Source organism: Rhipicephalus sanguineus, chromosome 2 (genome assembly GCF_013339695.2).
Source record: "Rhipicephalus sanguineus isolate Rsan-2018 chromosome 2, BIME_Rsan_1.4, whole genome shotgun sequence".
Lineage (NCBI taxonomy): Eukaryota > Metazoa > Arthropoda > Arachnida > Ixodida > Ixodidae > Rhipicephalus > Rhipicephalus sanguineus.
The window spans coordinates 188,236,111-188,261,443 of NC_051177.1; the positions used below are offsets into that span (position 1 = coordinate 188,236,111).

At 46.6% G+C, this 25,333-nt stretch overlaps 1 protein-coding gene across 1 annotated transcript; it reads left to right on the plus strand.

Moving 5' to 3' along the window:
- The first annotated feature begins 980 nt into the window (after positions 1 to 980).
- Positions 981 to 25,333, plus strand: LOC119382101 (acid-sensing ion channel 2). Its single transcript, XM_037649833.1, has 10 exons — positions 981 to 1,379; positions 1,880 to 2,034; positions 6,455 to 6,558; positions 9,359 to 9,494; positions 10,609 to 10,675; positions 13,807 to 13,914; positions 15,991 to 16,109; positions 18,217 to 18,294; positions 24,200 to 24,272; positions 25,205 to 25,333. Exons 1-10 carry the CDS (start codon positions 981 to 983, stop codon positions 25,331 to 25,333), a joined length of 1,368 nt encoding a protein of 455 aa, XP_037505761.1.

Here is a 25,333-nt window from a genome sequence, read left to right on the forward strand (position 1 = left end):
TGCGCACAAGCGAGCGGAATAGTAATACGAATACAGTAAGCAAGTATAAAAACTGAAACTCGCAATACGGAATCACGGATTGGATTACCAAATCGTTGGGGTACGCAAGGTTGTGGAAGTTCCGCGCTCTTTTGTGTTTTCTTTGCGTTCTTTCGTATATGTGCTTCTCGTAACGTCAGAGACGCGCTAACATGAATCTTTTTAGGGGCGAAGCTCCTTACGGCGGCACCCGTTCGTCCCTCGTAGTCGTAGTCGTAGTAGTCGTAGTGCGTAACCAGTCTTACGCTTTGACCTCCAAGGTGGTGCCGGTGGGAGATTTTCCTGTGCGTTGTTGAACAATAAAAAATTCGCAGCGTGCGCGTTAACTAAAAGCCGAATTCTTCTGTCTCTCATTCCCCATTAGCAGCCATTGGCATGTTCCAGTAGGAAACGTTAGTAGAAGTAGAAGTGTAAGTGTTAGCTAAAAGCCGACTTCTTCTGTCTCTCATTCCCATTAGCAGCCATTGTTTACCTCCAAGGTAGTGCCTGGCGAGATTTCTCCTGTGCGTGATTAAACAATAAAAATTTTGTTCAAAACGCCGTTGATTGATGAAATAAACCAACGAAAGACGCCAGATGTTTTGTAAAAGCAAAACGAAAGAACGCCAGATGTTTCTAAAGCAAAACGAAAAGACGCCAGCTGCTTAACGAAAGACGCCAGATGTTTTCTAAAGCAATGGTTTTCTAAACAATGAAAATTCACAGCGTACATGTAAAATTAAAGTGAGCTGCAAGTCGTCATAACTCATCGAACCTTTAGTATAAACGCGCCCGATCTCACGTCGGTGATGATGTACTGGGCAGAATTCACGGAAGATTCACGGTTTACCGATGAACCTCCGCAGCTTCGCCCACTCATCATCATTCACTCCGTGGATATGCTGTGATTTTTTTATAAAACAACCTTCTCAGGTTTATTCTTGCGTGTTTCTGCAGCGGAAATGCCCTCATCTGTAAACGGAGGCGAAGCCACCCGCGACAGCCTATGGCGAACGTGCTGGCAAGTCTACGGCGAGCTTGCTATGGACGCCGGTCTCCCGGGTGCAGAAGCCTTAGTCAAGGGTGGTGTCCTGCGCCGCCTGCTCTGGACCGGTGCGCTTCTGACACTGGTGTACTACAGCGCCTCCGAGATGTACGCCACCTTGAGCGAGTATTTCGCGTACAGCGTAGCCATCGCATTCGAGTACAACACAAACGAGTCCTTGCAGATGCCTGACGTCACCGTGTGCAACCTGAACCCGCTGCGAAGGTCGAGATATTGCGCCCGGAATGCCTCGGAGCGGGTGATGAACTCTGAGCTGAACAGACGCATCTGCGGCAAAAAACAGGATTTCAAGGAAGTATGCATTTGAAACATTGATTCGTTGAACGTTTTGATGTTGAACTGACTCACTCACTCGAACAATCAATCAATCAATCATTGAATGTTGGTTGCTTAATTGGTTAGTTCACTCTCCCGATTAGAAGAACCGGTGGTTGCCCGACGGCACTGGGAAGCGAAGCCAATGCGGGAGTTAGTTCAACTAGAAGTGTCTGCGGGCACCTGCTGGCACTTCTAATGCGAAGAGAGGTGCTCCATCCTGGAGCCCTGAGTTCATGTCGAGAACGTGGCCTCCCCTTTCCGCGCTCTTCTATCTTTCACTCCCCTTGCAAGCAAAGTCGCAAAGAAGTCTAGATGTGTTCTGGTAGCCTGAGGTACAAAGGCACCGTTGCTGACTGCGCCAAGGACGTGTTTTAACCCCCGGTATGACATGCTCGAGGTACAAGGCGTCGTTCCTCGTGACGCTATATAATCTTCACGAGGACGAATCATCGCAGCGGGTACTTCGTCTCTGTGCAGGCCAATCTAGAAGACCTAAGGCTGCAGCAGCACATATGGGACTGGTTATCGTACCACAAGGCGAAGAACCGTGCATGGCTCAGAACCCTCGGCCATCAGTTTGCCGACGCCTTCGTCAATTGCAGTTACCACGGTTGGGACTGCAGAGACGCGACGTGAGTCACGGTCTGGGAGATTGACTTTCTATTCCGCGAAAGTGCGACAGCATGCGATGCACGATATCATTATATTAAAGTTTGCGTGCCTCACAAACGCAATGACTGACACACAACGTCATAGTCAGTCAGTGAGTCATGTGCGGTATGAAATATCATTACTAGTTTACAGTCGCCTTTGGTAGTATGTTGTCTTTAAAAACGTTCACAATGCCTTCGTCGCCTTCATTTGCGATGACGTTTGAGAACGAGTTTCCAGAAAGGTTGCTACCGACTTCGGTCTAAGGTCGAATCCAGCTAGAGATTCTGGGAGTGATCGTCTCTGTACATTGTAGCGAATACAGTCGAGTATGATGTGTTGTAAGGTCTCAGAGAGTTGTCCATTTTAGTACGAGAAGAAAATGACTTCTTGAAAGCCACTCTTTGTCGTAACTAGCAATGCAGAGTGGCCTCTCTTTGGCGGAGTCTGTCTGGCATCCGAAAACATATTGAAGTGTTCCGGTACAGATGTTCAGATTCAGGTATCTAAACAACTTCAGTATTAATATCGGCCTTATGTCGGCACACGTTTATACTCCCGTCGGCTCACACATAATCCCATCGGCTCAAGCCCAATAGTTCATGCGCCAGCACAATATTTATTGATCAGAGACGTGAGTTAAGGAAGGGGGGAGTGGGAGAACAGGTGACACCTCCCGCAATCTCTTTCGCAGGTAGTTCTTGATAAAAATATCTCGCATGAGTCATCTCTTTCAATAAAAATATCCTTATGGGATTGCGCCCACTGATAACTAATATTTGAAGGTACGAGATCAAAGGCGCCAAGTAAACACCATTTATGCGAGATATTGGCGTTGACAATATGGTTGAAAAATCTAATGATGCGCTAACGGACTCATGAGTCGACTCATTCGGACTCACTCAGACTCAGGTAGATCTATGTGAGTTTGAGTGAGTCCGAGTGAGTAATATTTTGGTGAGTGTGAGTCCGAGTGAGCTCGGCTGAGAAAAATTTTAGCGAGTCTGAGTCCGACTGAGTCCGGTTGAGGAAAATTGTGGTGAATCTGAGTCCAAGTGAGCTCTAAGGAGTAAATATATTTCATGAGTGAGTCTGAGTGAGCTCCACATTTTTTGCCGACCTATGGGTATTTGTAACACCAAGCTGCAAAATAAACTCCTAAACAATTCTCAGGAAACGAAAGCCTTCAGGATCACTTGAAATCACGAAAGCCTAGCAATTGCAGAATACTGCATTCTGGTCCGAGACTCGAACCTAGGACCAGTGCATTCCCGAGGTGGTCGCCACCAGGAGGCTAGGAAATCGAAGCGCAATGGCGCACTAACCCACATATGGAAGCACAGTAACACTGAATATGGCTATTATTCTTCAGAAGCCTGCAGATTGGAGGAATGGTGAACAGAAGAGAAAAACTGTTAATACACCCGTCCTTAACGTAAAGATACAAAGCAGCGCGCCCCTTTATGCATTGCATGATTCCACGTAACTAATTTGTTAATGCCACCATGACAGATACACGCGGCTGTTTGTCACAAAAAAAAAATCGTTGAAATCTAAAGAAACAAGAAAAGCGGCCCCCCGGCAGCAACTACCGCGCGAGCAGACAGCGGAAGAGCAAGGTTCTTCCTGCGCAAATATTAGAAGAAGCGAGCGAGCTGGCCGACGACTTTTAAATGCGTAAAGTAGCGTCATTCGTGTCAGTGTGCAGGCACCTCCTCTCTCGTGCGCTTTGTAGATTGCAGATGAAGTTAGTTGAGCTGCGAACCTCGCAGAGCATGGCTATTGGACAGAAAGAGAGGCTAGTGCAATTATTCCGCTAGCGCCCCCGAGTGCGCTGCGGTTCTAAGTGACGCAGTGGGAAAAGTTCGCGAAATAAGGAGTGTTAAAAAAATCACGCCATTTCCACGAAGTGAATGATGGGATTGATGGGAAGGGGAGCTGGCTCGGAGAAGATCAAGAAAACCCTTCAATCTTCCGTACAAGTCCTTTACCATGATATGAAGACGTGACACACGTTGTTATACATACATATATACACAATGTTTTATTAATTTATAATTTTGATGAACCATGTACCCAATTTACAATTATACACACATTGATGAAATATATATACAAGGAATATCTAAGAGCGTCTGATTCTCCATTGTCGACACTTCCAGACGTAATGCTCCTAATGTTCTTTCAATTTGAAAACTGCGCTTGAGACGCGCACGACAAGGTGGCCCTAAATATAGCTGTCCGACGCTCGCCTGGCTGTCGACCGCGTTCCACGCTCGCCCTCTGAGAAATAATGACCACGCTAGAAGGAAGACACCACGCGCATAGCGTTCCTCTTCGCATTCCACGACGCGTTGAATGGATGGATGCAGGTTACAGCAAGGGACTTCGCCCCAGCTTAAAAAACTGGCGAGCCAGCTCCTAATAGCGATAAATACGGCAATGTAATGTGTACAGAAGCAAGTGGCGTCTTTTCATGGTGTCCGACAGTATAAAATTGTACGGTACATAATGTTTTAGTAGGCAAAATTACACCATCTCCCGCTAAAGGGGACCATGAGGCGATGCGAAGCCGGAGCACTTGCACGATCGCGTTCCGTTGGCGTTCGTTGGGCATGCTACCGACCTCGCGTCGTGGAACGCGAAGAGGGACGCTACGCGCGTCGTATCTTCCATCTAGCCTGGCCGTTAATTCTCACAGGGCGAGCGGGGAACGCGGTCGACAGGCGGGCGAGAGGGGGGCAGCGTAGGAGAGGAGAGAGAAGGGGAGGGGACGCGCATGCTCTCGAGCTCATCGCGGCGTTGCGCAGGACAGAATTTCGGCATGTCTAGCCCGCGTTTCAGAGGAAGAGTGGAAAGGGGGAGGGGAGAGGGGGAGGGGAAGAGGGAAAGTGGAGAGGGGAAGTGGAGAGGGAAAGTGGAGATGGGAAGGGGAGAGGGGAGGGGAAGTGGGGAGGGGGAGAGGGAAAGTGGAGAGGGAAAGTGGAGAGGGTGAGTGGAGAGGAGGTGTGTGGAGAGGGTATGCGCATGCGCAGTAAGGGTGGTCACACCGCACACCACCGGATTGAGCTCGTCGCATCTAAAAGTGCTCGCTCCTGATGGCAGCGCCACTGAAAACTCGGCGGCGCTAAGTGGCTAGTTTTTAAAAGTGGCGCACTAGTTTTTCAGAAGGTCGTACGAACGCCATCTTGTTTGTCCACGTCTCGGTTGCTTACTTGATCGGTGCACGGTGCGCGGTCGACCGCGCTTGAGTCAGTTCGTACAGTTGTTCTGGATGCTTCGGGATGCCGACCTGTTGTGCCAGTGGCAGCAATCACCGGTACAACAGCAGAAAGAAGGTATTTTCACTACAGCAGGTAAAATTCGTAGTTTCCCAGAGGACACACTAGAGGCGCTGATGCAGCTTCTAGGAGAGGAGGCAGAGGCGAAGGGACGCAGTTGGCGCTACTTTAGTTATTTTTCAGGGACTTTACGCCCGTTGCGCTCCACGCGCCATCTCGCTGGTAATGAAGAAATGCTTATAAGCGCCTGCCGTCTCTGAGTCCGGCCAGCAGTAAAGGGTGTGATATAACGCTCGCCGTTAGCTACCTGGAGGATCTGCGTTTCGTTGCGTAGTGGTTAGCGTCACGCGCTGCGGAGCGAGAGGTCCTTGGTTCGATTCCGCGCTTCGGAAGCATTTCTCTGAATTATTTTTCTTTGGGACTTATATTTATATATATACTTATACATATACGGGGCATGACGGCGGCGGTGACGGGGACGGACAAAAACCAGCCGAGACTGTCCATATAATTGCTATCGCAATAAAAATAAATTAGGAATCTTCAAAATGTTCAGGAGGCTGAAAATTGGACGCATATAATGTACTGTATTTTTAGCTCTGTCTTTCAAGCACCTTCAATAACTCTCGAGAAGTAGTTAAACGTGATATTTCGTTGAATAAAGCGTTTCGAAACGATGACTGTCTCCGTCAGGGCAGTGGCTGCCCTTGTTTCCCGCAACACACACTGTTCAACGATTTCTCAAGAGTTACTGAAGGTGCTGCAACAATAGAGCTGCGTGTACAATATACCATAAGCATCCGATGCTGCCCTGACAAAAACAGGTCCTCTAGTCAAACCATTAGCTCCAACGGCAATGCCTGCTCAAGAATTTATCATTGTTTAAGGTCTCGATGCTCCCCTGAACATCTGTCTTGTTTGAACTTCCGTAACTCTCGAAGATTGAACAACACAAATCGCTTGGACGAAATTACCGCGACCCCTACATGTTCTAAGGTCACTGTCTCGCTCCGCGCACTTAGCTGTCGCAAAGTGCGGGGGTGCAAATAACGAAGTGACAGTCTGCCTCGCACCGAACTGAAACGAAGGCGCGCAGTGACTGCTGCTTTGTGTATCGCAGGCTCTACCGCAACGTCACCGACTTGATGTACAACAGCTGCTTTTGTTTCCTCTGTGACCACAAGCCGCGAGTAGACTACACCAGCATGTCGTCACCTTACGACGGTAATGACGCGACCTTGTCGAAACGGCGAAACAGTATGCTTACAGATGCGATGTCCCCACAGGCATTGCCGTCCTGTTAGCGATGTTCACAGCCATAGGCGTGCGCACGGGGGGAGGGGGGGGCAGGGGGGGCGGCCGCCCCCCTAGTCACCTGAGAGAGGGGCCCAAAATCTGCCCCATACATTGACACCCCTAGTCACATAAGAGGGGGGGAGGCGCAAAATCTGCCTCGCACATTGACTTAGTAGGAGGGGGGCGGGCAGTCCCGTAGCCAGAGGGGGGGCCCTGCCCCCCCCCCCCCCCCCCCCATCCCGAAATTTTGAACATCTAAATAGCGCGAACTTCAGGGACGAAAGACAGGAGAATGCGACACACACAAGCGCTAACTTCCAAATGAATTTTATTGAAGAAAACACATGAATATATAGGGTAACACCACGCCTTTAACATGTGGCAGCAGATATGTGGGACAAACCGGGCGCTGCTTAAACGACCGTCTCAGGGAGCACGCGTACAATGTCCGGGGAGGTCTGCAAGGTCACGTGGCGACGCATTGTCGAAGCTGTGGGTGTACGCCGGAATTTGAAAAATGTGCTGTACTGTTCGCTCATGATGACCAAAAAACGCGAGAGATAGTAGAAGCAGCAGAGATGGCCAAGGATGTTAGGCATTGTATAAGCGTGCCTTCCATTGCTCTGTCAGCAAAGGAACTATGTTTTTTGGGCGTATTGCAAGATAGTGGTATGTGATTTATTAACTTCTATTTTGTTATATGTAACTGGTGGTGTGCCTTTAGAGAGATAAATCTTATCACCTAGGAGTGAATGTGGTTACGTGGATGTGAAGCTGCGCAGGCGTGGTGTTACCCTATATATTCATGTGTTTTCTTCAATAAAATTCAGTTGGAAGCCAGCGCTTGTGTGTGTCGCATTCTCCTGTCTTTCGTCCCTGAAGTTCGCGCTATTTAGATGTTCAAATGGAGTACCAACTAGCCCAAACATGCACCTTCCGAAATTTTGGTGAAGTATGTGTTTTTACCAAAACTAAATAATAAACATAGGTGTTTTTCTCAACAAGTCAAGGTTTTCAGCAGGTGACCCCCCCCCCCCCCCCCCCCGAAAAAAGTTCCTGGCTACGGGCCTGGGGGGGGGCGCTGCGATGAACCTTCACCCCCCTTGATGGAACCCTGCGCACGCCTATGTTCACAGCATGTACCTTGAGTAACTCGGGCAATATATGAAAAATGCTTGTCGAAGGGGTGTCGCTTGTATTTGTCAAGGCAGCTGGTAGAGGCAGTGCTGCCTTGACAAAGACAAGTCTGCTTGTTGGTGCATTGGCTCCAGGGACGCCACCTGTTCCAGGATATTTCACCTCTTCAAGCTTCCATATTTCCTTGAACTTCTGCCCGTGTGGAGTTTTAGATAACGTTATGATTGCAGTCGAAATCTGTAAACAATTTGCAAGTTTAGAACCACTCCGTAACTATTTCATTCGTGTTAGTAGCCTGTACGGAGCTGTTCAAGCCTAGGTCCCTAGCTGTTCAAGCCTAAGTGCGCAGAGACTGCGCACTTTGAACGTCTGGGCGCGGTCGCGGGCGCGCTCTCTTGACAGGGATCAGCAGACGGCTCGTGCCTTTGTATGCACTGCGTTCCCACCGCTCAGTCTGAATTGAGGCAATAGACACCACGAAGGTCGTTTCGCTCACTGCAGCGGCCGCTTTTCGTCATGCCAGCGTTGTGGTAAAGGGAAACTAAAGGCAAATAACAATTTATGTCAGAGTGAAAGCTCCATGTATGACAACGTCTAAGACGGCAATATTATCAACAGCAGTGCCCTATTTACCGAGAAATTAAGCTAAATGTATCACACGATGAGCGCCACGAGTGACACATTTTCAAAATGATCCCGATGACGTATGAGAGTCTGCCTACAATTAATCACTAGTAATCAAACTAGCAGTAATAAAAAAAAGAACCTTCCGTGCATCAAGAGACGTAATAAAATGCTGTTTGTTCGTTTCTGTTTGATTCATGGAAAAAAGAACCTCCTTGGCGTTGCCATGGGGAACGCCACGCGAGGTTCAAAGGTTCCGTTTTCGCCGAACTGCGCTTCGCCCGGCGCCCTGCTTCGCTCACGCGGTCGTGTCTCAGTGGTAGTTTCGGTATCGCGTGTGTTTTGCGCGCTCGTGAAAATTGCTCTGACAGAAAGTTCGACAAAATGCCGCATGCATGTGATGTTGCTGGATGCCCGAATGGTGCACGCCGCCAGTGCACGCCGCCGCGCAGTAAAGGCGGGCAACGTTGGGCACGGCAGCAGTGACGTGTGAAAGACTGATTTCACGCGGGTGATTTGAAGTGCGCTAACACGATGCGGACCACTAAAACGTCATTTTATTTCGAAATAAGCACTTCCTTGACATAAAAGTCGCACTACGAGGTTTCTGGACCGCTATTTCAACAATCAACGTCGACTTAATATTTGCCTTTAGTGTCCCTTTAAGTTACGCCAGGTCGGATGATAGAGGAGTCAGCTGATAACCTTGCTTCATATAACACTCCAATGTGTTGCTACCGCATTCATTGCTTCGCCCTTTCGGCATAACTGTGATTTCTTTTTTACTTCCTTTTTTACATAAGAAACCATTTCATCGACCAGTTACAACGTTGCCGAAAGATCTATAATAAATGACCTTCGTAGTCTTGACGTGTTCAATTTCCGCGCTACTAATGGGACGTTCTATACCACACGGAAATTCCATGCGTCCCTGTTCGTATACCGATCATTTCTCGGTGTCACGCAGGGCTGGTTGTCACGCTGAATCCGCAGCTGAACGAGTACCTGCCCACTTCCTACCAGGCATGCTTCATCGCCATGGTCCACTTACACGGTACCAGGGGAGCGTGCTATAGCGACATTCAAAAGATCAGCGGAAGCAGGTTGAATTCATTGAATGAGTGGGCACCGTTATCAAATTACGATTGAGATGTGATGTAGAAAGCTCACTCTTATTGTTAGATTAAGGCCTATGAGAAAAAGGCGTTGATACCAACGAAATGACGTCACGTTGAAGACTCCGTACCAACTTCGTGTGATGTTGCAAGATTTCCTCAAACTTTAACGTAAAAAAAGGGGCAACATTTCATACGAAAAAAAAAAAAAACAACTACTCGCCCGCCTAATTTAGCACGTAAAGTGTCGTGTTGTTAGGCTCGAGGGGCGTGGGTTCGATTCCCGGACTGGCGACCGCATTTTGATGGGGCGAACTGCAGAGAACGCTCGTGTGCCTCGCTTTAGGTTCACGTTAACAAACCCCAGGTTGTCGAAATTAAGCTGGAAAATGGCGTGCCTCATAATCATATCGTGGTTTCGGTGCGTAGAGCCCCAGCAATTGTTATCATTCATTAGAAAATGAAAGCAAATGGCGTATTTTAATACGTATTTCTGGGACAGCGATATATCATTGCTTTACTTCAATTTTTAATGCGTCGCTGCTGAGATAACGTTATCTCATTGCTTAACTTCTATGGCGGGGCGAAAGTGCGGGCGAACTACAATTACCGGTGTCATTCCCGAGTATGCCCCTAAACATCAGTTGCTGTCGGCGTTGAATTCCGTTCGCCCGCGTACTGTGTTGCACAACACAGCGTTGAGAATGCACAACATGTGTTGAGAAGAAGCGAGACACAGCGTATTCTATGCCAGGCTCATTTCCCACTCAAACTCTTTTTGCTTGTGTTATGAAATCCAGTGTGCAACATGCACCGTCACAGTGGCACTTCTTTCATACTTCTTTTGACACAGAGCATTAAACCAAGAGAACTTGCGTTTCACCGAGCCAGAACTTTGATACAAAAGAAAGATCGTCGAAGAAGGAAAGGTTGCGATGTAACAGTATACTAAAGGCAACGATTTACACCGCGCAATGAATGGAAAATCATACTCGTAAATTGGTTTAGTTAGTTCGTGCGTGTTCGTAATCTTTAAAGGTATTTGACTTGGTGATTATGGAGTGTAGACGCAGATGCATTGCCCTTAACTCTCTCGATGCAGGTACTCGATATGCGAAGATGGCGTCTTCCTGACTCCAGGCCACACCACGTACGTCGGCCTGAATTTGGTGATGGGTTATTATCCACAACCAACACATTCTACTTTCACTCTTTCATTTGCAAAGACTTGAGAAATGTTGTGACTTATTTTACACTAATAGCGAAGCACACAACAGGCACCAAGCATCAAAAAAAAGCTTTACACCTCGCACTTATCACGCTTCTCATCAGATGTGAACGATAATTACAATCATGAACTTTAAGGCTTTGTCAGGCATATGTGTGCGAAGACAGGGCGCAAATATTTAGTGCACTGAGGTGCGAAGCTGTAGACTTGTCCTACGTGTTGTCTCACGTGAGAGTAAGAAGCCGGAAATCTGAAAGCATCAGCACTAAACTGGGCTGGAGAAGCACCCAGTTTTTTGTACGTTTAGTGTGACGAAAAGATATTCACGGCATTAACGCTCCATGAAGCTGCATTTGCCAAGAAATGTTACATTTTCCCGTTAATGTCAATGCCATACCGCATTTTTTGTGTTATTGCAGCCTACATTTAGGTAACGCTATAACATTACCAGTAGTTTACCGGTAAGGTAAGTTCTGACGAGCAATAGTCGATGTTCCTGCGATCTCTGACGAGCAAAGCTGCTCTATCACCTTTTAATGTGAACCCACGTTTCGACATATTTGAGAAGGGCTCTCGCGCAAGCGTCTTACATGATCCGACAATGTCAGTCGGTTGGTTGGTTGAAAAAAAAATCACAGCATATCCACGGAGTGAATGATGATGAGTGGGCGAAGCTGCGGAGGTTCATCGGTAAACCGTGAATCTTCCGTGAATTCTGCCCAGTACATCATCACCGACGTGAGATCGGGCGCGTTTATACTAAAGGTTCGATGAGAGTTATGACGACTTGCAGCTCACTTTAATTTTACATGTACGCTGTGAATTTTCATTGTTTAGAAAACCATTGCTTTAGAAAACTTCTGGCGTCTTTCGCTAAGCAGCTGGCGTCTTTTCGTTTTGCTTTAGAAACATCTGGCGTTCTTTCGTTTTGCTTTTAGAAAACATCTGGCGTCTTTCGTTGGTTTATTTCATCAATCAACGGCGTTTTGAACAAAATTTTTATTGTTTAATCACGCACAGGCGAAATCTCACCAGGCACTACCTTGGAGGTAAACAATGGCTGCTAATGTGAATGAGAGACAGAAGAAGTCGGCTTTTAGCTAACACTTACACTTCTACTTCTACTAACGTTTCCTACTGGAACATGCCAATGGCTGCTAATGGGGAATGAGAGACAGAAGAATTCGGCTTTTAGTTAACGCGCACGCTGCGAATTTTTTATTGTTCAACAACGCACAGGAAAAATCTCCCACCGGCACCACCTTGGAGGTCAAGATCTGGTACTAGCGTTACGACTGGTTACGCACTACGACTACTACGACCACGAGGGACGAACGGGTGCCGCCTTAAGGAGCTTCGCCCCTAAAACTTTATTTGGGTCCAACAAAGCGCGTGAGCGCGCAGCGGGCTACTACCACGTCGGGACCGTCAGGCCAAGCCTGCCGGCCGCTCCGCGGGCCTGCTGGACGGCCCACAGCTGGTCAGCCAGGAGGGAGCTGCGGAGGGCCGCCTCCCACCTGGCCGAAGCAGTATCGGGGAGCGGAAAAAAAAAACGCCAAGGGACGAAAACCGGAAATGTGAACTCTGGCATCTGCCAGAAAATCACAGACTCATCCGTCGGAATCCAGAACAGAAGCCGCATCTCTTATGCAATCTAAGCAGAAAAAGGAGTCTTTTTACTCTTTTTTTTTTGTGTGTGTGTCGTGACTTTCCATGTGTACGACTCTCTTTAAAGAGACACGTGAACTCCCTTTAGAAGTCACTACACTCTCTTCGGAGACTCGTGAGACCCAAAATAGAGTTCACGTTTCTCTTTGAAGAGAGTCTCACACGTGGCAAGTCAGGAATTCGCCGAAAAGAGCAACACGTAAATGCTTTTTTCACCTTAGAGTGTGGACGAAGCCCGTAGTATGTCTTCCTGTAAACATCATCGCAAATGTACCGGTGTTATTAAAGGCACAGCACTGCTCATTTACTTGGTTCCGGAGATAGCGGGAAATAGCGGAAACGTAAACAGCTTCCCAACATTGCACATAATGTCTGTTTAAGTGTAGACACACGCGACAAATCGCAGTCTACTGACACTATTACATACTTCATCTTTATATATAATCACCTGTTGTTATTCTATTTTTTGTATTGTGCTAAGTTCTTGCCAATGACATCTGTACGTCTTTGTAGTCTTTGCATTCCCCATAGATTTGTGTAACGCATATGCCGCAAAACGAAACGCGTGGAAATGCATTTCACTCATTGTTTTCGTTCTACGTAGGTCTGCCTTTTTTTTTCACTTTTTTTATTTTCTCTCTCGCTCGCTCTCTTTTGTTTTGCTTTCTTGTGAATACAGATGCTATATGTATGATGTCCTCTGATGCTGCCTGCTGTAGAAGGTATGAGACGTTAGTCAAGCTCAAGCCTTCCTCACTTTTAGTCGCACAACTGCCATCAAGCTTAATCGTATTGATGGGAAATGAACGTATTATTATTATTATTATTATTATTATTATTATTATTATTATTATTATTATTATTATTATTATTATTATTATCAAAGGTAATCGTAGCTAACTCTGACGTCCATTTACCCATCTAACTGTGGCACGCCTAGCGCGATTCTAATTTCAGCAAATTCACCCGTCGCTCACAAAAAGACACAAGGACGCGTACGAGCGTTATCGCTTCCTGCTTGATATCGCACAGCAATGTTCACTGTTGGAAACTTAGCAAGCGTTAAGCTTCGACCTTGCTTGATATTTTCAGCAAAGCCTTTATAAATTTCTTTTTCTAAAAAATCTACGCTAAACGGAGGGCAGAAATACGGTTGCTATAATTTTACAAAAACTCTAAATTTACACGCGCATGCTAGGCAGACACAAATTAATGTAGCAACATTGGGAGGGGGGGGGGGATTGATGAGTGAATAAGAAAAGATGTGCGAGTAACGGACTCACTTGGGATAAAAATCAAACAGCAAGCTCTCCCACTGACTTGGCAGGTATTTAGAGTTTAATATCGCACGCATAAGCTGCATATAAAACAGTTTGTTCTCAACTGAAAACCTCGTGGTTGCAGTTGGCGCAGACGGGGCTGCCGGAGCCGTACGCCAATCCCTGTCAGTCCACGTGGCCTTCCCGACTGATGGTCCACATGGACCAAATGTACGGTGTCTACACACGAGAGGTAAGCGCATGAACATACAATGACGTTCGTTGTACGCTGAAGAGCTGAAAAAAAAATAAGCTACCTTCCCTTCGTGCTAATCGCTTCAGTCACCAATATTAATTGGGCGTTTTTGCACCCATCATATTTAAACATTTAAACAACGCAAAATAATGTTCTAACACGCGGCATCAATGTTTAGGCTCCGTCGCAATATTTTTCACAATTACAGAGAATATTAATTAGAGACATTCAGTTTCCACGAACAATATATTAAATCATAAAATGAATCGACGTATTTGTTGCGACTTGGCGCACTGTTTCTTCAGTGCACCAAGGACAGTGATTAAGAGCTGTGATACAGAGCAACATGTCAGACTCCTCGTTGTAATAGGGCACCTCTTAAAAAACGCAGTTTTTTTTTTTTGCGAAGTATTCTCCGTACTAAGACATATTATATGGTTTTCTTGTTATTTATTTACTCGTTTTGTTTCGGACAATATAGCAGACAATAGTTTAAGCAGGAGAGGGTACACAAGAAAAAGAAAGAAAACATGCATGTTAATAGGTCACAACATAGTACGCAGCAAGGGCAAAATTAATAGTCATAATTCCCACTCGGCGATAGTTCGGGAAGGATGACTATTTACATCAATTATTTCTTGCAAATACATATTTGCTGTGATGACTGTGTTTGTGACGTGAGGCTGGACCGGTGTGCTTCTCAAAGAAGTTGTGAAGTTCTATTCCCAGTTTACCAAAATAAAGAGAAGCTAGGAAGTTTCAACCTGCTATCAGATGGTTATCAGATGGTCTCGCTTACATTCAACGCCATGTCCTCTTGCGTATGAAATATTCAGTTAGTAAGGTGCCTCTATACATGGAGGCAACATGGCTGCAAGGGCTAATCTCGGTTTTCGTTATAGCTTCAGTACCATTAGAGTGGCACTTTGGCACTTTGAGCGTTTCTATCTATCTATCTATCTATCTATCTATCTAGCCGCCTACGTCTGGGTGCTCTCATGATCGCCTCCTTAACTTGATGTAGACCAAAATTGACATGGGAGGGCAAGAGGATTTGACGAATATGACTGTCGGGTCATGACATGAATAACGTGAAAATCCTGTCCCCTACGTCCTCAAACCCTTTCCTCCAGACACGTGTGGCACATACCCGTTTACCACGGGCCGCGGTGTACGGGTATTCGCCACAGGTGATTGACAGTTTATATCTACCCAGGAACGGTGAGAACAGAATTGGTAATTTAAATGCGAGAGCGTAGAGGAAGACCGACATATACAGCGTTGACCGGACGAATGGAAAGAATAATAATTAGGATCCTAGCAGGAATCGAACCCAAGCATTCTGCGTGGCAATCAGGTATTATACCACAGAGCCACGTTTGCAAAAACAGCATATGCAGGCGTAATGTCGGTGCAACGTCAACTGTGTTTGTGGTGCTGGCTATCTAATTTTACAAGAAAGCAATAAACACTAGATATGCACTCCTACGATACAGGCGTCATATCAAATTAACATCTGTGGTTCCAGTGTTGGCTCCACTTTTATAGCGCTCTAATAAACATTACATGTGTATTCCTATGATTCAGCAAGCTATATTGAAGCATTGCTCGACCCCGGCGGAGTACATTAACGAAAGTTACGTGTGATATTCACATGATTGCACCATAAAGTGCGCTTCGTTTCGATAATACTGACGTATGCACTCTAACGTGAAGGCTGACGTTACGTCGCACCATAAGTTACGCTTTAAACGCCAGTGTTGTCGACGTGCCTGGTAAGCCCGCGATGTGCACACAGCTACTACACTTACAAAAACACGTCGATCCACCTCGTAACACTTGGCTCAAAGCCATAAAGTACAGCATAGAAGTACACGCTGACTGCTTCGCATGAAACCGGTTCCCACAACGAGTGGGATCCGCCGATTTTTTTTCATAACTAGAACCAATTTTATAGACAAATAAACAAGTATTCACGAATACGGAAATCAGTCGGAATTTATACTTTGTGGCCGCAAATGATGCAGGACGATGCACTTTTCACATCCACCTTTCTTGTGCCCCCATGCGCAGTACTGCCTGGTCATGTGTCTCCAGGTGAAAGTCGTGGAGGCGTGCGAATGTTTGTTGGTGTACCTGCCACAGATCTTCACGCTGGCCCAGCGATATGACACCTGTGCAGACAAGAGTGGGTAAAAACTGCGCTACGCGTGATCTCTGAGTTCCAGCGCTTCAATGTTCTATATTACGCTGGCGTGTAGTAGTATTCGATAGATCTGTGCTTTAATTCAGCCAAGTCTAGCGCCGATGACACGTACAAGCACAGAAGTCTACGATCGCTTTATTTAATTCCGATACCTCAAAGTCACCCAGACGGGTTTTACATGAGGGGTGGGTGCGCACCTTTTATTTAAGATAATGCTAGTTCTTCGATGATGTGTCTAAAATGAAGAGGGTTCTCACGAAGCACAGTCCAGTCTCTTGGTGTTCGAACCAAAAAGGGAGATAGATGACTAGTGTTTGGGCTGGAGGAGGATACACGACCTTGTCGTGGTTGGTGCGGTCGGAACGGTGGAAGGCTGGCAAAATGTTGAATGTCCTGGGAAATGCATCTATGAACTTGCGCTATAGTGAAAGACGGACAGCTTTTTGGCGAACTACAAGGTAAGGTAGGTCAGCTCGCGACTTTAGAACTGTGGTACTCGTGGTTAGGAATCATCAGGAGTTTGGTACCTATGTGCGCGCGTCTGAAGTTGGCATTCGCAGTCGAATTGCTTCTATCTTTTGTGTTGTACCTATTCTTCCTGTTCAACAAAATTATACGTGCAGAAATCGAATATACGTAAGCAACGATGGAAGGCTACTGCTGAGGCTGAGAAGCCGTAGGCATGTCTACGTTTGTGGAAGATGACTAGCTCAATCTCCCAGCTTAAAGCACACATTTTCATTCTCGTTCCCGCTGTCGATTCTATTATTGCTCTATTGCAGTCACGACATTTGCAGCCATGTAATAAAAGGATTTGATTTTATTGTACCTCAGTTGAAGCCGTGAAGCATGTAAAGAAGCAAAAGAAATCGCTTGCAAAAACACAACTTCACGCGCCGCACTGCTTGCCTAACTTCCGAGAAGTACGGGAGCACATTGTGTAATAACCACAAGGTATCATTATGTTATGGTGAATGGGCCTTGTATATAAGCTCTCTGGCTCTATCTCACTCATGTGTGGCATCGTTGAGGTAGCCCGAAGTTTCTCCCTATTTATGTATTTATTTAGTTAGTTAGTTAGTTAGTTAGTTAGTTAGTTAGTTAGTTAGTTAGTTAGTTAGTTAGTTAGTTAGTTAGTTAGTTAGTTAGTTAGTTAGTTATTATTATTTCTTTCTTTCTTTTTTTTCTTTCTTTCTTTCTTTCTTTCTTTCTTTCTTTCTTCATATCGTTTGTCGATCAGTTATTACACCATCAAAGGCCATTTCCGCCTACGTAGGATCTAGAAAAACTGAAATGAATTGGAACTGAACCCACTGTGCAATAAGCAATCGAAGCAATACACGGAATATAAAAGGACATAACAACAGAACCAAAGAATAATTATATATAAATGCTGCAACGACGTGATTCCCGAACCAGTTTCGTCAGCTTTTTTCATGCAGCCAGGCGCTAATATGGGCATTTAAACTCCTGCTCTCTTGATGGTTTCGTAGGTGACTTGTCTGTGGCGAGCGCAGTTAGCACAGCCACAAATTTTGAAAGAATGTTTAAAGAACTAGCACGCAATGTTGCCACAACGTCGAAGCAACTTTCTCAATGTGGTGGCAACGTTGTGTCAACATTTGGTGCTACTAGGTTCTCGTGTCGCGGCGCATGGCTGTCACCGCAACCGCAAATGTACAGGCTGTTTCACACTTAGGGGAAATCTCGGAGCGCGTGGCATCGTGATGCGGCCAGTGCTGCAGCCACGCGCCGTCAGCAACTCGCGCGTGCGCAGATGTACAACTCTACACCCTTGAAGCGTCTGCGCACGCTCGAGCTGCTGCCGGCGCGCGATTGCAGCGCTAGTCGCACCGCGATGCCAGGCGCTCCGAGATTTCCCCTAAGTATGAAACAGCCTTTACAGTGAACTGTTGCACGTGAGCTCTCTTAATTACAATCATACATGCCCTTGACATCTGAGAAGTATTGCGTCTTCGTTATGTCTTGTTTAGATGTGCAGCGGTGGCACGTGTTTAAAATTTATTATTCTGGTCGCAGCGTACTCAACACTGGTGCTGGTTGGAATCATGCTTATTCATGCTCTATTACAGAGCTCGAGTGTGCGATGCACGTTTCAAGAAGCCACACTTTATGCTCGAGCAGGAGTGCAATTGCATTCGCGCCTGCAAGTAAGTAGTTCGCAGTCTTAATGTCTTATGAGACTTGATGTGCTTGACGTCTTCGTAAAAACAATAGAGAGTTTGAGAATTGGGCACCCAAGACGCTGGGTCCCCAAGCTGCGTTGGGTAGGCTGCTCTTGCGTTCGGAGGAGCAGCAGAGTTTGAGAATTGGGTCAAACGCAAGCTGCGTTGGGTCAAACGCACGGGCGCCACACGTGGCGGAAATTAAAATGATGCGAGACGCGGGCCATACTGCGTCGTGGCCCTCTCTGCGTCTTCGTCTTCTCGCTGACGACCCAAGGTGCCTTGGGGACCCATGCTAGTTTTCGATTTTCGGATCTTGGGTCAACGTGAGCGCAAAAGCCCAACAGTAGTTTGGGCTCTTGCCCAAACTACTGTTGCAACAATCTGTGCATGCGCCCTGGCAGATCGCGAACTTCATGGGTACCCAAGATCCTTGGGGCCCCAATTATCAAACTCTCTAATGTTTCCCATTCCAAAACAGAAACCTGAGCAGTATCGGAGGCTTCGATGCCTTATGGCTACATATATTTCGAACGGAGTTAGCCGACGATTACAATAAGGAGCAGTCATTGGTTTTCTTCCTGGGAGGGGGGGGGGTCGACTCGACATCGTAGCCTTGTAATTGTTATTTCTGCCCTTTTGGAGGAACACCGTCTATTTTTCCGAGGATATTTCAGTTGTGAAAAATCAAATGAAAAGCAGCGAGATTTGTCAAAGTTATTGGATGTGGTGCGCTTTTTTAATCGCCCTGCTGCGACATACACCGACGTCGGCAATATAGACATAACAGGACCGCGTATGGTTTTTCACTATTGGACGCTTCCACTTTCTCTTTCTTGTTCATTCTTTCCATCAAATTTTCATTTATTTCGACAGACATTACGCCCACTGTTTTGTGTTTTCGGATGGCATATTCAGGAAATCTACAGGGTGGTTCATTTAGAACTAACCTATTACCTTGAGCTGTACTTTTGTTACAAATTAACCGATTTTATTGCGGCTCGCGGCAAAATATTCAGGAAAAAAGAAAATTTAATGTACCGCACTGTTTTTTATGTGTCATGTCGATAAATAAAAATAAATAGGAAATACCCAAAACCGTGACATTCTGCTCTGCAAAATTCCATACAATAAGGGACTGCATACTGTTGAAGTCAGAACAGTTTGACGTTTCGGGTGGTCATTTCAATATCTGCTGTATTGTAAGTTATTATAAACCTTTATAACCTTTACTAGTCACGTTTGGCATGCCGCATGGCAATCAGACTTCTTAGCGTTTTATAGGCGCAAGCCATACATCCTTCTATTGCATTTCTTGGTTTTCGTTATTTCTTATTTATTCTTGTTTCTTTGCGTTGCACATCGAAAAACGGAACAGGCCATTAAATTTTCATCCTTCCTGAATGTTTTGCCGCAAACCGCGTTAAAATCGGATACTATGCAACAAAACTACAGCCCAATGAAATAAATCAGTTTAGAAAGAATCAGCCGGTATAACAGATCGAAACCTGTCATGAAAAATTAGTGAACCAGAGGATGTGGTTTCATTCACTGCTGCGATTACGATTGGGGTAAAAAGCAAATATGTCCCTGTACTTTGATTTAGTGGCAGGAAAAAGAAGCTCTGGTGTCCAAAATCAGCCTGTACTGCTACACTACAGCGCGAAAAATGACACGAAAAAGCCTACAATTATAACACTTATACGGAATCGTAAAGCTATCTGTCTCTCTTTTTTTTTCACAGTCATTTTCTTTTCTGTCGTCACAGTGCGCAATTAGGTTCACCAAGAAGCCTCATTAAATTAAGTTTTTTTAACACGAAAGTGTTTTATGCCGGTGTCCACCACGGCTCCACTGACGTATTTCCGTCACGCATATGACGTTGGGAAATATAAAGACTAACAGATGAATATAAAGATAAGAGAGAAGAAGAAAATTAGAAGAAAAAGTTCCGTCACCGGGAGTCGAACTTACGACCCCTCGCTCCGCAGCGCGCGGCGCGAAACGATTAGGCCACATTCTTCGCACCATGCTGACGGCGAGCTATTTATATACACCATTTGCCGGTGGTGGTACTCAGATATCGGCGGTACATCAGCATGTTTTCGTCATCACTAGCGAGATGGCGCGAAGGGCTCGAAGAGCGCGCTTGAAAGGTCGTCGCTCCCGCGTCGCGTTGAGCGCACGCCTCTATACAGTGCGTGGTCGCTCGTGCGCGCGCTTATCTTGTGATGGCGGCGGTTTGTACGTCTTGTGCTCTCACCGCAAGTTTGCGTTGAGAGCACGAAGGTTGCTTTGCTCACTGCAGCGACCGCTTTTGCGAAAGGAGCGTGCCGCTCACACAGAAATAAGTTACAACAGTGACAGTTCGCGCTCATCCTGTGTATGTTCGTTCCGTGCGTCCTTTCTGCTTGAGCAGTGCGTTGCGAGTTTCGTGCTGCTTGCCGTTCTTCGCGTGACATTACAATTTGTTGCTATAGCATTCATTCCTTCGCACTTGAGGCGAAAGAATGCCCAACAAACGCTGGACTACGTCTGTGAAGACACGTTTCACTTTCGTGTTATACCGATTCCTATGACAGAGGGATCAGCCGTGTTTTTTTTTTTAAATCCTAAGTCTACAGTTATCAAGAACGCCGTAACATACGCCCTTCTATTTAAGTTTCCATTGAGTGCGCATGTGCGCACACGTATAGTAGGTTTCATTATGCAATAGGGATCTTAGTGCGTGCGATTCAACCATGAAACCTGCCAGCAGCGCAACCGCAGCACAGCTGAGGCAGGAGTAGTGAGCTACAAGTATCGAAACTAGACGAAAAGCTTACGTACTGTCGGCCGAAAATATTTGTGGGATCTGCAGCGCGTGGAGGAGCGACGGAAAACTGCTTTGCTGCGTCACCTACCGTGACGCGGCGGGTGTTGAGGCTATCGGCCGCGGCATCCGCGATTAGATCCGGCAACTACACGTTCTCTAAACGCGCCGTCGATAATTGCCGAGGTCGCTAGCCTCAACACCTGCCGCGTCACGGTAGGTGACGCAGCAATGCACTTTTCCGTAAAGTCCCTGGATATTTTTGGGAAAGTACCGCCACGCCGAGCACCCTCCTCTCCCGCCTTGCACCTCCCCGCTTCACGGGCCGTCGCCCGGGAAACGCGCGCATTATCAGCGTGACATATCATTCTTGATAGGAAAGTGGCGCGAGCCGGGTTATAGGGCCGGCGCCCGCACGGTGGCCGTTTGGGAGAGGATATAGGTAAGGTTCGGACACTTGGGAGAGGAGGGTTGGACACTTTGGAGAGGATATGAAGGAGAGAGTCGCTACTTTCTATATATTAAGGGACTTCTCCACCGCTCCGCCACGCGCTTCAGATCCCGCAAACTTTTGCGGCCGACAGTACGTGATGCAGATGACAAACAGTCAATAATACTCAGAACGGCATTGCGAGCACAATAAGAATCGACTATGCAAGCGGTGTGACATGTGTTACTACATCTTTCCTTGAGCATGTGTTCAATTGGGAGCCATTTGGGGATACGCGATATCGACACTGCTTTAGTTCTGATAACAATAAAACTAACTGGATGCCATCCACAATCGCCACGAACGCAAACAAATAAGTATAGACAGTTCTGAGAAGTCTGCAAGCGCTCGTAAAAATTTGCTGAATACTGCGGAAATTCAGCCAATGTCATTTCGCAGTGTTTGTAAAAAACTTAGAGGACGCTTGAGTTTCGCCTTCAAGAGTAGAACGCGACAGCGTAATCGGACCGTGTTCGTGTCGCCTTCCCAATCCCTAGCCTTGCTTCGCTTCTCGGTGGAGACGTAAACCGCGTCGCTAGGAAAGCCAAAGTGCGGACGCCCTCCGACTACAATATCAATGCATGCGGCGCGACGAAACACGGCCAGACGGCGGGGAGGTGTCGTTTTAAAGCGCGCCCCTTGGGCCATTTGCGCCATCTCGCGGGTGATAATCAAGCTGCTGAAGAACCATCGAGATATGCGACCACCAACGTTAAATTATGGATATAAATAGCTCGTCGTCAGCATGGTAGGGTATGTATGCGTGATGGCCGAGCGGTTAAACGCAGCGCGGCACGGAGTAACGTTTCGCTCAATGTGAAAAATTACGCCACAGTCACCATCGCGCGCATGCTTCGCATAACATCGATTCCCACGGTACGTAGCATCTGCCGAATTTTTTATTGTTTCTTCATTGGCCAGGGGTCAGCCCAATGTTGCTTTTAACAAGTGTTTCGTGCTCATTCTTCTTCTCGCTGACTTGTATCAATATCACTTCACAAGGTACAAGTGCATTTTCAATTACATTACAGAAACGACATACTTGTCACATATGTATAATCGGACCTAATTCACAATAGTTGTCCTTCTCCGCAGGGACATCAGTTATAAGCGTGACGTGACCGTGACGAAGCTGAGAGAGGTAAGTGCTCGTTCAATTAGAGTAGTCCAGAATTGACATTTTGCATTAGACAGATCAGAAGTGGTAAACTCTGTTCATAAATCGATGCGACGTGTGCGAACGAGACTGCGCAGTTCTTTTAAACATGTGGGAAGTTTCGGATTGGACGTTTGCGGAGAGATAAAGAGAGAGAGAGAGAGAGAGAGAGAACAATTCTACTTCTTCTGACACATCAGCCTAGGTCCATGAGACAGCATAATGAGTCACATTGAAGGGAGTGAGTAGTTGTCTAGGCCAAACATTTTAAAGTGATTTAGCACGACAATTTGTGCGTCTAAAGGGACTTGCGGGAGCCCACCCTCTAGTCTGATCGAGTGTCAGCAAAGAAACCTCTATGAAGGAACAGCAACCCACCTTTGTCGCAGTTTTGCTGACCGACACTAGCTTCTTGCGATGTCAGATAGTAAGTGATATTTGCCCCGCTATCACAAACTGTAATTGCATCTCACTTTCTGCGCCGAACACAAGCGGCCGGACAACAAGGTATGCGCGGAGGTAGAAATTACGGCTTGCCAGGCTGCTGTGAATATGCAGTCTATCCTACTTTCCTGACACCAGAAAGAATGCGAAGCATTCATATTTGCACTGTGCTCACTTTCTCCAGTTCTTGTAGTATACGACAACACTTAGAAATGCACTTCATTAACCATTTGTGTATGCTGCACGCAGCACGTCTTCTTTCAGACTGGGATTTCTTGCGTCATCTACACATCTTCACCTTATCTCTTTTCTTAATGCAGGATCTTGCGGGACCAACAAATGAAGACGGGTACGTAGCACGATCAGCGCAATGGCGTTATCTATGACGCAGTTCGATGACGTTCGATGAACCACGGAAGCGTTTCTACAATTGCTGCAGTTTTTCTACAATCGTGCGCGGCGTACACTCGAGGTGCATACAAACAACGCGAGGCTTTTCTCGATATTTCCGCGCGTCACTAGAGTGCTGTAGTAATTGAAGCAGTAGTTTTGCTGAGTCATAGTGAATTGTACTGGTGTTTGCAGCATATTAACAGTATTCGCACTGCGGCGCAACCGTGCAACGCAGTTGATACCTTTCAGCAATATAGAAGACATTTCTAGTATGAGCGCGGAGGTTGTTAAACTGTGCTACAGAATTTCTCGATGTTTGCAACAGCCAGAGCTTATGCATAAGATCATCAGAGTTCACTCGATATCAGGTATATTTACGTCACAGTTTCTGTGGTTAAGTAACGCCGCGGTAAGACTAATCGGCGGTTCTCGCAATTTCGGAACACCGGGTAATGTAAAGAGCGTGAACATTCCAAGTTCAGCAGCGCTTCTACAATACAACAAACTCTACGCCTTACTTTCTCTCTATTTTTTTATGGTTTTAGGACCTTAAACCCAACAATTATTATTGCTTTATTTTTGTTTGCTGCCCCAGGCCACCGGCCCGCCTCGTCGTGTATTTCAAGTCACTCACCTACGATCATACACTGTCGGTGCCAAAGTACGATGTGAGTACCACAGACAATTCAACACTGAAATGTTACATACAACCCTTCGAAAGGTGTGAATAGGATACGGGCATCAACCGTGCACTGGCGTCCTAGAGCTAATCCTGCGAACTAGAGAAATGTGAAGGCTAAATGCATTAAACTGTAGTAGGACTGATAGGCGGGCGAGTTGGAACTTATCCATCTTTGCGCTGCGCACAAAATTGACAAGGCACACAACGCTTGTGCCGTCCTCTTCTCTTGTGTGCCTTGTCAATTTTGTGCGCTGCGCAAAGATGGCTAAATGCATTGATTTTCTTTAGTTCGTCTATAACGTACGGGGAAATCGGATAGCGCTAGAAAGATAAGCACGGAAATATTGGTTGGCTGGTAAAACTTCTATTGAGTGTCCTGCAGTTTGATTACCCGGGCTCAGGACTACCACGTCGGAACATCCAGGCCTTGCCTAGCCACCACTTCGTGGACCTGCTGGACGACCCAGATTTGGTCGCCGAGCTCTGAGCTCTGCAGGATGTCGGCCCACCTCGCCGAGTCAACATCGGAATTATTGCCTTTAGCGTTTGCCTCACATTCCCAGAGCATGTGTTTGAGTATAGCAGGTTCTATGCCACAGGTCTGTAGCTGCAGCCAGGTGTAGCTTGGGCTCTGCATTACTTGCTAGGCGGAGTGATGTCCGTAGGGCCAGATAGAAAGCCTTAGTTATTGAAGCTTAGCCATTGTAGCTCGTTACCCTACACTTGTGTGTGTCAATCTCGAAGTTTGGAGTGGCACCATGTTTTACCCTACGTCAGGTCGGTACCTTGCACTATCTTTAGCTCTACCCATTCTTCCACTACGTACCTGCTGCGATTCTATCGAGAGCGTCAAACTTTACAGGGTCCATCTTGACGCCACCCATGAGGCTTCACGCGTCAATTTGCAATTGCGTGCAGGAAACCAACGTGCTGGGAAGCCTGGGCGGCATCATCGGCATGTACCTTGGCTTGTCCTTCCTCGTTCTCTTCCAAGTCATCGACGTCCTGGTCGTCGGCACGCTGCGACTCTGCAAGACGCTACGCTGA